Below are 13691 nucleotides of genomic sequence, written 5' to 3'. Positions count from 1 at the left end.
GCGACTAAACCCCAGTGTGTTGAGGTCTGCAGAGTTAGCGATTAAACTCCAGTGTGTTGAGGTCTGGTAGAGTCAGCGACTAACCCCCAATGTGTTGGGATCTGGTAGTGTTAGTGACTAAGCCCCAGTGTGTTGAGGTCTGGTTGAATTAGTGACCAACCCCAGTGTGCTGTGGTCTGGTAAAGTTAGTGACTAAGCCCCAAAGCGTTGATATATGGCAGTGTTTGTCACTAATCCCCAATGTGTTGAGATCTGACAGTGTTAGTGACTAACCCCCAGTGCGTTGCCACACGGCAGTATTGCTGACTAACCCCAACCCAGGACAGCCAGGGAGGCAGCAGTGGTGAGTTTAACCCCAGCACCCCGCAGAGAGGCACACTCACCTCAGCGCTCCGCTCCAGTTTACCAGCCCTGAGGGCCTCATTCTCCCCCTCCACCTGCACCAGGCGACCTCTGACCTCCGACAGCTGCGGGAGAGAGGGAAACGGCCATCAAACAAGCGCTCGAGCAGGACGACGCCGGTCACCTCAGAGCGCTAGCCTCACCGGGGCCCTCTGCTCAGCCCGGTCCCATGTCAGCAGGGGTGCGTCCTTCTGCAGGAACTTCAGTCCAAAAAAAAAGACACAGCTTCTCTCCGCACCGGGCCTACAGCCAACCGCCTCACCATTTAACATACGACCCAAACGAGCGACCCGTTTCACCGAACCACCCTCACACAAGAGACGCTCTCAGCGTGCTCTCAGAAGAAAGGCTTCCAAAAGGCACCTCTGTGTCTCCATGGAGGAACCCTGTCTAGTTCAAGGGTTCCTTTTAGGGCAAAATGGCTCAATCTGGGAGTTTTCACACTTTTCACACCTACCATAGAGGGTTTCATAAAGAACTAAAATGGACCCCCGACAGAGACAAGCCAAAGAACCTGTTTTTATTTCTGAGAGTGCAGGCGAACGCAGCGAATGGGAAACCTCTCTGGATCCGACGGGCGTGAACAGCATGCAAACGATCTCTGGGGCGAGGGTGGCAATTTCTGCTGAAGGTCAGAGCGGGGGTGCGCCCCCTGCTGGGAGCTCAGTGACCCGGCTGACCCCAGATCTGTCATTACAGACACATTTCATATGGAAATTTAAAAATCCCCGCCCCCCCCCCCACTTCGCACCAGCCCCAGCCCCCAGCCCCCAGCCCCCAGCCCCCCGCCCCCACCCTCCCCTACATCGCTGCTTGACGCCCTCCCACTAGCTCTGCAAATTAGCCGCCTCCCTCCTTCCTGAATTTTGCCCGCTGAATACGCGGTGAATTCAGGCGCCATTTTCAGAAGCCCGAAGCGCCGCGAGGACAGAGGAGAGACCGAGGCAGAGCCGCACTGCTGAGGACCTTCAGGCTGATCCCAGATCAGTTCTTCAGTTCGGCCGGTTCCTAGCAGCTTAGGAGGAAAGTCTGCCGCGGGTGTCCTAGCAACAGGTGACAGAGAGGCTGCAGTGGTTGCCCGTTGGTTGACAGCCCCGGGCTCTGATTGGTCCAGCAGTGATGTGTCCCCCCCCCCACCCCCGTCAGGAGAGGGGGAGCAGTCCTTTTTGGGGTTTTCCGCTCCAGAGCCCTATGACAGAAGTGTCGCGTGCCTCTCCGTTTCCCGCTGCCCCCAGATACTGTATCGACTTCATTGCGTTGGTCTACCTGTGTGCCTGCCTGCCTGCCTGCCTGCCTGTCTGTCTGACTGCCTGCCTGCCGGTCTGTCTGTCTGTCTGTCTGTCTGCGTGCCTGCCTGCCTGCCTGCCTGTCTGTCTGTCTGTCTGTCTGACTGACTGGCTGAGTGTCTGTGTCTGTCTGACTGACAGACTGACTGATGGGCACAGTTGCTTGGTAAACACAGACATCTGGCTCTCACACACCCCCCACCCCAAGTGAAACACCTGGGGGGTTTCCAGCCACAAAAAGAAAAGACAGACCACAGCACCTGTCCCTGTCCCCCTCGTAGCCCCCCCAATTCCCAAACGTCCAGCTATTCATCACATATCCACCATTACGAAAGCAGGGGGGGGGGGGGTCACGGGCAGGTAGTAGGTAACGCAGCAGCACCAGCGGCTGAACCGGCCCCGCGCTCCTTTGTCCCACAGCCTGTGATCCAGGGCGGGACCCTGCCTCGGGCTCGGCTGGAGGTCCGGGTCCTTCGTTATAAAGCCCGGTAATTACGCTAATAACCCCTCCGAACCGTTTGACGCATCTCCTAATTACAGACCCCCCCCGCTGCCCTCCCGCGGACAATACCGCGAAGGCACCAAGCGGTGATTGAAGCTGCAATTACGCGCAATTTATTCAGTTAAAACCGCGAAGATGCGCACATTTACAACCCCGCATAGACACACCGCCGCGCTACACGCCGCCCGCCGTTGGCTGGCGTGACACGGGGCCGTCCCGAGCGCTGGGGGACTCTAACACCCCCCCGGTGGAGCCGACGGGTGGCCGAGCGGTCTCGCCGCCGCGGTCAGGGTCAGAATGGCCCTCCGATTCCGGGCCTGACGTTTCCACCGGAACAACACACCGCTCAACACCGGAGCCCGTCCAAACACACGTGAACATTTCTTGGAGAACACCCATTTATTACTACATGTAGGAAAGCTTAGGAAACACACAGAGGTGGGTAACCCAGCTTCAAAGAGTAAAAAGACTGACCATGTATTTGCTCCATCACCATGCACTAAACCAAGTGATTCTAATTAGCATTAGATTGTAATCAGCTGGTTTAGTGCATGGTGGTGGAGCAAATACATGGTCAGTCTTTTTACTCTTTGAAGCGGGTTACCCACCTCTGGAAACACACTACTTAATGATCATAATACAAACTTTCTTTTCATTTTATATCGTTTAATCACTTGCCCTTGTAACTCGACACCATTGAAAATTTTCCCTCAACGTGTCACCAAGTTATAAATATAAGTATAAATAAAGGCTTGGTCCAGATATTGAATGATTCCACCCTTTAATGGCTATCCGAGTACAGCAAATAAAGACTAAGGACACATAAAAACGCATTCATGCCGAACACAGCGTGCGAGACTCACAACGATGGAGAACTGTGGAGAAAAGGGGGGTAGGCCCGAAAAGCCTGGGACCGGTAGTAGGTGGCGTACCTGGGCGCGGAGCTCCTGGGCCTGGCTCCCTGCGGCGGCGAGGTCCCCCTGCTGCTGCTGGGTGCGGCCGCGACCCCGCTGGAGCTCCTGCTGGCTCTCCTGCAGCTCCCTGCGCAGCTGGGCGAGCCGCCGCTCCTGGGCGTCCAGCTATCGAGCGGCGGGGAGGAGGAGGAGGAGGAGGAGGAGGAGGAGGCAGAGCGCGGAGAGGAGAGGAAAATCAATCCGCTGTAAAGATCCGCTCCGCCTGAGCCTGCCGCGGGGGCGGGGGGCGGGGGGCGCAGGGGGGGCGGGGGGGTGGGGGGTAATGCCAATATCCCAAGCTCCTGTACCAACTCAACCAACTGGTCTGAGTCCTGCCCAACGGTACCGAAAAAACCGTTGGGCTACACCCACTTTCTGACAGAGACCGGCGGTGACTAACGAAGTAACTGTCAGTCACTTTGGAAAAAAAAAACACTCTCAGCTACAGTAACGTCCTTTCGTGTGTTCATTCAAAAAAACCCCAAGAAAACAAACAGAAAAAGAAACAAGAAAAGCCCCTCCAGACCACATCTGTAACGTCTGTATTCTCAACATGGAGGACCGTCAAACAGGACCGTTAGAGAGAGAAGAGACACTTTGCGTGTGACGCGTTAAAGAGACAATGTTAAAAACCAGAGGGCAGATTCGGTCCTTCGGCTGGGGAATCGTCCCGACTCCCAACTTTTCTCTGCACGTTTCGGCGAATGTTCGCCCGCTTCCCCAAACACAACCTTTCAACTTTTGACAAGCGAACCCCCCCCCCCCTCCATCCGCCAGGTCCGCACACGGAGAGACACGAACGGGCGCATTAATAAATAATTAACTAATTAACATGACGCCTTCGCCTCAAAATCCCCCCCACACGGCTACGCTAACAGAGCGGAGAGAGAGAGAGAGAGAGAGCGTGAGAGAGAGAGAGAGAGAGAGAGGAAGGGAAAGGGAAGGAGAAGAGGAGGGAAGGAGATGGAGAGAGAGACAGACAGAAGGAGAGACACGGAGAGAAGGAGAGACGCGGAGAGAAGGAGAGACACGGAGAGAAAGAGAGACACGGAGAGAAGGAGAGACACGGAGAGAAAGAGAGACGCGGAGAGAAGGAGAGATACAGAGAGAAGGAGCGATGCGGAGAGGAGGAGAGATGCGGAGAGAAGGAGAGACGCGGAGAGAAGGAGAGACACAGAGTGAAGGAGAGACGCGGAGAGAAGGACAGGCGGAAAGAAGAAGAGAGCAGAGAACTGAGCGAAGCTGAGAGAGAGAGGGGTGAGACAGACCCCCCTGGTCCCGGTACGTTTTCGGCGCGGTGGGATCAGCAGCCCGGGACAGGAGCCCAGAGTCCTCACGGAGGCCCCCCCCCGCCCCCGGACGTACGCAGCGGGGTCCGCTCCCCGAAACAACCGCATCCCGAAAAGAGGAACAGGAACTGCCGAAGAGGAACCCCGCCAAAAAAAACGGTCCATCTTGGTCCCCCGCCCTCCCTGACCGCACTCCATCGCCGAGGGCGACCATCGCTCGCACTCCTCCCCGGCTCCTGACGACCACCGCCAGCCGGCAAAAACTCCTGCTCCTTCATGAACGAAGAGGAAATGTCTTTTTCTTAAAACTACAGATTTCTGTTGGTCAGTTCCAAAAAAAACAAAACAAAAAAACTAAAGAAAAAGGCAAAAAAAATGAAACCGCTTTGACTTTAGCCGGGGATCTCTCCCTTCCCGTGAGTGATTCGCAGCGATAACCCTGCTGTTTCTCTCTCTTTCTCCTACAGTCTCTCTCTCTCTCCCTCTCTCCCTCTCTCTCAGCCCCTGTTCCCCCCTCCTAAACTGATCAATACTTCATTTAAATCATGACATTAGCACACTACAACAGGGGAAGAATGAGAGACTAGAAACCCGAGCGGCTCTTATGGTAAGCGCTGGAGTCCGAGGGCTTGCATTCGCGTGACACGCACGTGTGGAGACGGAAACGAAATCACGTAAGAAAACGCGTAGACAAAAAAAATAGCTAAAATTAAAAAAATGTATGCAAGTTTTCACGGTAGTGTTTTTTTTTTTTTTCGCTCCAGTCTTTTTCTGAGCTTCCGAACAGCCGGGACGATCAATATTTCATTTGAATCCCGTTCCCAGGCGGGCAATCACAACATCTGGCAGCTTTCGAACAAAAGCGGGGCGGTTTTAACGATCGTTCGCCGAATTCTCAAACGGAAAGAAGGCAATAATTAGAAAGATAACGTTTTTTTTTTTTTTTTTTTAATTTCAGGCAACGGATCGACTCTCGTTACACTTCCTCTCTGCGTAACGGCGTGATATAAATGCTCTCTCGCGCGTATCGGCCATCGCGCGCGGAAAAAAATTAAAACGATCGATAACCCGCACGCGAACGCAGATCTATAGCGTCATACGCGTTTGGTTCTGACGGGGTAATGGGGGAGGGCGGGGGGGTTGGGGGTTTGGAATTTCTCCTCCCGGTCGGAGTAAAGGGTCCCGGGCGCTGGACGGTATTCCCGGGAATTTACCTGTGCGCTCTGGGAATCTCGGGCCTGGTGGGACAGGAGCAGGTCCTGCCGCAGCTTCTGGATGGAGGCGTCCCGCCGCGACAGCTGGGGCGCCGATCCAGTGGGTCCGGAATCCCAAAACACGGGGGGGAGGAAGGAAGGGAATGGGCACAGGAAAAAAAAAGAGAAAAGACAGGACCAGAGAGTTAATTAAAACACACGGGATGGTGGGGGTGGGGGGGGGGGGTTTAAAAGGGGGGGAGGGAAGCGCCATGCGACGGGAGCCAATGTCGCCACGGTGATTGAGCCGCAAGGCACCGACGAGACAAAAGTTATTGATCCGGAGGCTTCTCTCAGCCCTGACGCGCGACAGCTGCGCTGGCACCGAGAACCCACCCCCTGCACCCCCCTCACCCAGGCTGCCTGATCTGAATTGGGGACGGGTCATTAGCATCTGGGCCTGGTATTGATCCCCCTGTTAAAACATCCCTGGTCTCCATTCCATGCGGACATCGTTACCACATCCTCCCCCACCCCCACCCCCACCCCCGCACCAAAATGACCGACGACCTTTCACAATCAGAAAGGCACCGAACCATCGTTTCTGTTTGTCGTTAAAAATATCACCGAACACGTCGTTTGTATTTATTTTAAGTGCAGAAGTCATACATATGCATGTGGAGCGAGGAGTAGGTGTGGCGGATCGCTCTGATGTCATCACAGTGAAAGCGTGTGATTGGGGGAGACTGGCGTTCTGTTCTGTGGACGCAGAGGATCATAAAACGCGTTGTTTATACGAGGCTGAGGCACGCTAGCTGCGCCAGCAATTTAGGGAAAGTTCATAAAGGCCCATAACACCTGGTGTCCAGCATCGTGTGCAAATGATTCTCACGGTCCAGTCTGAGCAGTGAATGGTGGGGGAGTGGTTGGGAGAGATGATCAGGGATTTGGGAGGGTGGGGGGTATGCTGTGCTGTACCTCAGATTTCAGCAGCTCGGTACCCCTCAATGTTGTGGGATGAAGTGGGGGTACACTTGACGAGGGCTGGCTCGTATTCACCTGAAAAAAACAAACAAAAAACACAACGCGGTCTTTCAACGATTGGTTTCTCACCGTTACGAAATGATTTACTGCACACCCAGCATCACCACGTTCCAGTGCTTTGATTGGTCGCTTCTGTCAAGCCGAGCTGGTCTTTATTATCCCAGAGGACGGGTCAGAAATGCAAATAAAACAAACCGTTGCAACATAAAGGGACACAAGACCACACCAGCTAACGCAACGATGCTCATCTCCACTGCCTCTTACAATGAGGGTAAATGAGCCAACACAAAAGATGCTCTTTTTAATACGTACACCAGGGGTGTCCAATCTTATCCCAAAAGGGCTGGTGTGGGTGCAGGTTTTTTTTGGTTTAGCCCACCACAAAGACACCCGATTCCACTAATCAAGGTCCTGACTGAAGATCTCGTTGATTAGTTAATTAGTTGAATCAGGTCTCCTAGTGCTGGGGCTAAAATTTTTTTTTTTAAAAACCTGCACCCACACCGGCCCTGTTGGGATAAGACGGAATGCCCCTGATATACACTCTGTGCTTGTCCAGCCTAGGAAGCAAACGAGAACCTGCACCAAAACTCAAGACAGGAGAGAGTGAGAGAAAGAGAGGGAGAGCGATGGAGGAAGAGAAAGAACTGTCAGACAGACCAAAAAATCTCTAGCCCCCCTAACCTAAGTAGTCACGTCAGTGTAACGACCTCCACCGAGTGAATCTCTGGTGAGGACGCCCAACATCTCCGCACTGTCTGTTTCAGGACCACAGTAAGGCCTTCAGAGAAGGACTAGCTGATTCCAGCAGCCATGAACCCACAGGCCACAGACCACTACTCCTAAACCTCTAACACAGGGCTCTACAGCGCTCCCATTTCAAGTGATGTGTGCTAGATGGAAAACTAAATTCGGAGCACAACTCCTAATTAGGGTGCATTAGGTTGGTCCTAAATTTTTGAAACTTAGGAGCACATGAGCTCCTTGGGGAAAGTGTTGATGTAGAGTCCTGGGACATGGGCCATATATTTACTCCTCCTCTTTCTCCCACCACTGTAAACTCAGACTGACCACACGCTGCCCAACTCGCCACTACCATCCCCACACCCACACAGGAAGGTGTAGTAAGGCATGTACCCCACTTCCACACTACAGGCCAGGGAGCGCAACAGAAGGACACCCAAACACCTGCAGGTTACCTGCGCTCAGGGGCAGTCAGACACCTGTAGATACCTGTGGAGGCACGGGCCGCCGGGACACGGTGTCGGTTAATGGCACAGCCCGGATTCAAACTAGCAAGCCCTGAGCTCCTGACCAAACGACACCGAGGAATTCAAGAGCAGACATGGCTTCCATAGCATGCCACGATAAGGGAAGATGACCACCGTATGCAGCAATGCCCGTATGGGCATGCACCTGTATGGGATGCCACTGTATGCGCAAGCCACCGAGGCAATGCACCTATGGGAACACACCGTATGCGGCAATGCCACCCAGTATGGGGCAATGCCACCCTGTATGTAGCAATGCCACCTGGCACCGCTCCCGCGTCCCACAATCGGCCGCTTGTGGGGGGTGTCACCTATTTTTGACAGACAGTTGTGTTTCGTTAAATGCCGACCAGGTTTAATGTCGTGTTTCATGCACATTGTCCAGCCTAAATAAAAATCCTTTTTGCAGTAACCTAGATCTGAAAGATGTTAGTCAGCTGCCTAGCTAGGCTTTCCAGTGTGGCTTCCCTGTGAGGCTGCAGCCGGTGTGTCGTGATCCTCACACACCACACGCGTTTCTCAAGGAAAATACAGCATGACCAGCCAACCGCAGACCCACCCTGCCTTCACAGTCCGCAGTCAGTAACACGACACGGACATGCCGCACATCAACGCACTGTGAGCGCACATTAACGCACTGTGAGCGCACATTAACGCACTGTGAGCACACATTAACGCACTGTGAGCGTATATTAACGCACTGTGAGCGCACATTAACGCACTGTGAGCGCACATTAACGCACTGTGAGCGCACATCAACGCACTGTGAGCGCACATTAACGCACTGTGAGCGTACATCAACGCACTGTGAGCGCACATTAACGCACTGTGAGCGCACATTAACGGTGTCTTTCTGACTAAAACACAGCGCTGTCCAGCCCAAGCGCCGGTAAGACCAGCCGAGACCGCTCTCGTTTGTTTGCCTTTCCTTAGCGCATCTCTCCCTCCGGGCGCTAGCTTCGCTGGAAGAGATTAATTGCGGTATCTCCAGAGAGAGAGAGAGAGAGATGGAGAAAGAGAGAAAGAGAAAGAGAGAGAAAGGGAGAGACGGAGCGAGAGATGAGATGGCGGGATCGAGCCGCGCGCCGCCATCGCTGGGCTCCGCCGCAGACAGACATCTTTAATATTTGGACTTTTCGCGTCACCCTGCTGCTAAGTCCCTAGCAACCCCCATAGCAACGCGCTCCGGCATCAACGTGAAATGCATGGCAAGTTCCTCCCCGGCTCTAGCTGGAGAGGGAGGGGGCGGAGGGGAAGGGGAGAGGGTGGAGGGGGGGATGGGGGGGGGGGGACAGATGAGGCTGTGCCTCAAAGAACAAGATTAGACTGCAGGTAAGAAGCCCGAGATTCAGCAACGAGCAAAGACCCCACAAGTAACAATACTGTGTGTGTGCGTGCGTGTGTGTGCGTGCGTGTGTTTGTGTGCATGTGTGTATGAGCCTGTGGTATGAGCCTGTGCATGTGTGTTTGTGCGTGAGCCTGTAGCTGTGCATGTGTGTACATGAGCCTGTAGTTGTGCATGTGAGTGTGTGTGTTCCATACAACTCCCTGATAGGCATATCACATATCATAGACACACCTGAAGCCTAATATACATTTCAATAAGAAGGCGTTCATGCCCCCCTCCCTTTGTATAAATGGTTTAGCACAGACAAAACGTTAGCCTGTGTCAGTTTGAAAACACAGAACGGGCCCACGTCACATGACAGTTTTTTTTGGGGGTCCTCTGGTTCTTGACAAGGATCTGGGCCCGTCTGCGGCCGGATCGGGGTCTGCTGCTTATCGTGGAGACAGCCAATCGGATCAGCGATCTGGATGCCAATTCTGAGCGTCCAGATCGCTGAAAAACTGTTATCATCACCCCGGACTCGGTGTCCTTGCTGCTAACCTAGAGGCGCGCTGTTTGTCTGCTCTAATCGAGTTCAATGATTAAGAGACATAAAAATAGCCCGGTCACGCAGAGGGAGGGGGACTGATTATTTTTTCTCCTGTTGTGGCCACTGGAGCTGTTTTTTGTTTTTTTCTTCTCCTCGTTAATTAAGACACAGCGGATTCCAGCCGGACAAATTCCCATTTGCAGGGCGTGACCGTCTGGACCGTCTGCACCATGAAGGCAATGGGGATTTCAGGTCTGCTCAGGTCCTCGCTGGGAGAACCGTACTGGAGTTTTGGGCAGTATTGTATACATGTAGTAAAAAAATAAAAAAATCAGCCGCAACCTCTATGCTAGAACACCGTACCTGGGCATCTAACACTGAAATCTCTAAATGCAACTAAACGACTTTCACTACAAATTTGAGTCCAGTCAGGAGAACACAGAGCGTTCTTCTTCGCAAAAACCACAAACTCTAGTGCAAACGCACAATAACTGCGCCACAACACACATCTGTGAAACATCTGCACTCACTGTGGACAGCAGAAGGCACACCTGAAGCTGATGGCACACCCGAAGCTGACAGCACACCTGAAGCTGATGACACACCCGAGGCTCATGACACACCTGAAGCTGGGTGCACAGCTGAAGTTGATGACACACCTGAGGCTCATGGCACACGTGAAGCTAACAGCACACCTGAAGCCGATGACACACCTGAAGCTGATGGAACACCCGAGGCTCATAACACACCAGAAGCTGATGACACACCCGAGGCTCATAACACACCTGAGGCTGATGACACACCTGAAGCTGGGCGCACTCTCAGGATAAGGGGATGGGTTCTAGAATTTCTCTGATCAAATTGTGTGGCTTCGTATCAACAGAATTCTACACACCGCCTGCCCAGAGCGGCCCTCATTTTAAACACGTACAAGCGGTACAAAAAAGAAAAGATCTGTACTGCTCTAAGCGAAGACGCGGCCGACGCAAAGAGGCAGGACTGGTTAAATGAAAAACACGCACGGCGGTCATAACGCTTTCCGCGCCGAGAAGCCAGGAGCCGAGCCGGCGCAGAAAAGCGTGGAGGAGAAAAAATTCAATCTAATCTCTTTTCATTCGCCCGCGTCACGGCGCGGAGCGAAGCGTGAAAGAGAGGAGAGGGAAACGAAGAGACCGCTCGGAGAAAAGCAGCTTTTCACACGGCCATTAATTAGAGGGGACTCAGACTTCCCCCCTCCTTCGCTTCGGAGAGAGAGGGAGAGAGAGAGAGAGAGAGAGAGAGAGAGAGGGAAAGAGAGAGACAGAGAGAGAGAGAGAGAGAGAGAGGGAGAGAGAGAGAGAGAGAGAGGAGAGAGAGAGGGAGAGAGAGAGGCAAGAGTGAAAGAGAGAGACAGAGAGAGAGAGAGAGGGAAAGAGAGAGAGAGAGAGAGAGAGAGAGAGAGAGAGTGAAAGAGGGAGACAGAGAGGAAAGAGGGAGACAGAGAGGGAGAGAGAGAGCGAGAGAGAGAGAGAGAGCGAATCTTTCTCTTTTTCGGGCGAAGGGGCGAGCGTATGAGTGTAATCACGCGCCTTCCCGCTCGGATTTCGCTCCGCTTCGCCATTCCCCAAATCCAATTTCTTCCGTGTCATCTCCGCGCTCCTTTTATTGCGGGGGACGCAGTGCTTGATTATCTCCCTCTCTCTCTCTCTCTCTCCCCCTTCCTCTCCCTCTCAGTCTCTCGCCCTTTCCGGAACTTTCTGCAGTCGCACGCTCCACCATATTAAATTAAACGAGGTGTCTGCCAGACGCGGGTCCCAGGCCACTGGCTCTTAGATAAACCCCCCTCCTCTTCCCTTCTCAATCTCCCCCACGCTCCCCACGTTAGTGACGAAGCCCCCACCCCGCCCAAACCGCCTCTTGGCTGCTGTGCTGCTGCATGCATTAAGAAGCCTGTGTACTGTGGTGTGCTCCCCCCCCTCCCCGAAACGCGGGGGGCGACCCGGACGCTGTAATCTCAGGCCCACGGTTCCCCTTCGGCACTTTTACACGAGCCGCGTGTTCCCCGTACAATAACTGTCACGGGTTTAAAGGTCGGTTAAAAAGGGCTTGTAAAACGTTTACTGGCCAAAATGTATCATGATTTCTTTAAAAAAGGGAACATCAAAGTCAAGGCCGTCTCTCTCTTCCTCTCCGTCTTTCTCTCTCTTTTCGCGGCTGTCTGCGACATCCATTCATCCCTGGCTACTCTAGCGTTCTCCTCCCCACACCGTTCTCTCTCTCTCTCTCTCATTCCCGTTCAAAAGGTCACATTCTCCACCAGCCTCCATCCCTCCTTCCTGGCTCTTCCCCTTCCCTCCATTGCAACCCTTATTTTCTTTCTTTCTTTCCTTCATTCACGCCCTCTCTCTTTCTTTCTCACCGGAAAACGAGCAGAATTATTCCTCCGCTCCGTCGACACGAGCGGCCGTAACGATGGAAGAAAAGAGGAAGAAAAAAGGGAGATGAGAAGAAAAAAAAAACAAAACGAGAAAACAGAAGTACTTCTGCAGTCGTGTGAAATAGAAGGCAGCGGTTGCCAGGACCGGGTACTCAGTCTCCATTAGACCCCCTGTTTGAATCCCCCCCCCCCGAACCTTTGTGCGCAGTTTCTGAAGCTAGCATGGCGTGAAGCGTGGGTGGGGGGGAAGGGGGGGGGGGGGGGGGATCAGCAGAGATGGGAGAATTCTCAGCGCCTTATCTTAAACAGGCAGGCGAGACGGAGTGCTTTAAACTGAGAGAGAGAGAGAGAGAGGGAGAGAGACAGAGAGAGAGAGAGAGAGAGAGAGGGACAGAGAGAGGGAGAGAGAGAGGGAGGGAGAGAGAGAGAGAGAGAGACAGAGAGAGAGAGGGACAGAGAGAGAGAGAGAGGGAGAGAGACAGAGAGGGGGACAGAGAGAGAGAGAGGGAGAGAGACAGAGAGAGAGAGAGAGGGACAGAGAGAGAGAGAGGGAGAGAGAGAGGGAGAGAGAGAGAGAGAGAGAGATAGAGGGAGAAGACGATCGCTTGCCGATGTGATAAATCATAGATGAGCCAGGCTGTTAACACAGACCCACCATTCAGGCACACAAACACCGCAAGGTGCGAACGGCCATGTTCCTCATGCAATATGGATGCCATGCATAATTACACCAGCGCATGTGAGCGCACTGCTCTGCGTGAGTGTGTGTGTGTGTGTGTGTGTGTGAGTGTGTGTGGGTGTGTGTGTGTGTAAGAGTGTGTGAGACTGAGCGTGTGTGCATGTGTGTGTGAGTGTGTGTCTGTGTTTGTGAGTGTGTGTGAGTGTGTGTCTGTGTGTGTGTGAGAGTGAGTGTGTGTGCGTGTGTGAGTGTGTGTGTGCGTGCAGAGTCTGAGAGCAAGCCAAGTGTGTGTTTAGGTCTGCAGGTTTTAAGTTTGAGCATTACCCTGTTCTGTCTGTACTGTGCATGCTGGGATGAACAGCTGTTCTGTACCTGGCAGCCCATGTGCATGTGTGTACATATTTGAGCATAACAGCAGATCTGTATGGTGTAATTGAGTATGCATTTATACAAAGCCAAAGAATTTCAGCTCATGTTGTCGTGTGTGTGTATGTGAGTGTGTGAGTAGGTCAGTGCAGTAAAAGCTTGTGTGTGTGTGTGTGTGTTGAGTGCATGAGCGTGAGTGTGAGTATGTGTTTGTGTGTGTGTGTGTGTAGGTCAGTGCAGTATAAGGTTGTATGTGTGAGTGTGTGTGTGTGTGTGTGTGTGTGTATGTGTGAGAGTGAGTGTGTGTGTGTGTGTGTGTGCAGTAGGGGGGGATGTCAGTATGAAATGCTGATGTAAAGCATCACACCCCCGCTCCCCTGTGATCACCAACGATAACAGAGGCAATTACTGGA

The 13691-nt window shown here is 53.1% G+C and overlaps 1 protein-coding gene across 1 annotated transcript in view; it reads right to left on the bottom strand.

The window, feature by feature from the left end:
• LOC135256171 (trichohyalin) overlaps positions 1-13691 on the bottom strand; it is a 146389-nt gene that overhangs the window by 64330 nt on the left and 68368 nt on the right. Inside the window, exons 8-11 of the mRNA XM_064338016.1 lie at positions 6604-6684; positions 5647-5730; positions 3123-3269; positions 384-467 (exon numbers count right to left, since the gene is read on the bottom strand). Of these exons, the coding sequence (XP_064194086.1) occupies positions 384-467; positions 3123-3269; positions 5647-5730; positions 6604-6684 (396 nt within the window). The remainder of the gene's footprint in view (positions 1-383; positions 468-3122; positions 3270-5646; positions 5731-6603; positions 6685-13691) is intronic.

The sequence above is a fragment of the Anguilla rostrata genome, chromosome 5 (assembly GCF_018555375.3).
Source record: "Anguilla rostrata isolate EN2019 chromosome 5, ASM1855537v3, whole genome shotgun sequence".
In the NCBI taxonomy this organism is placed as follows: domain Eukaryota; kingdom Metazoa; phylum Chordata; class Actinopteri; order Anguilliformes; family Anguillidae; genus Anguilla; species Anguilla rostrata.
Note: the sequence above shows the minus strand (reverse complement) of the source record. Positions and strands in the feature narration are given on the sequence as shown.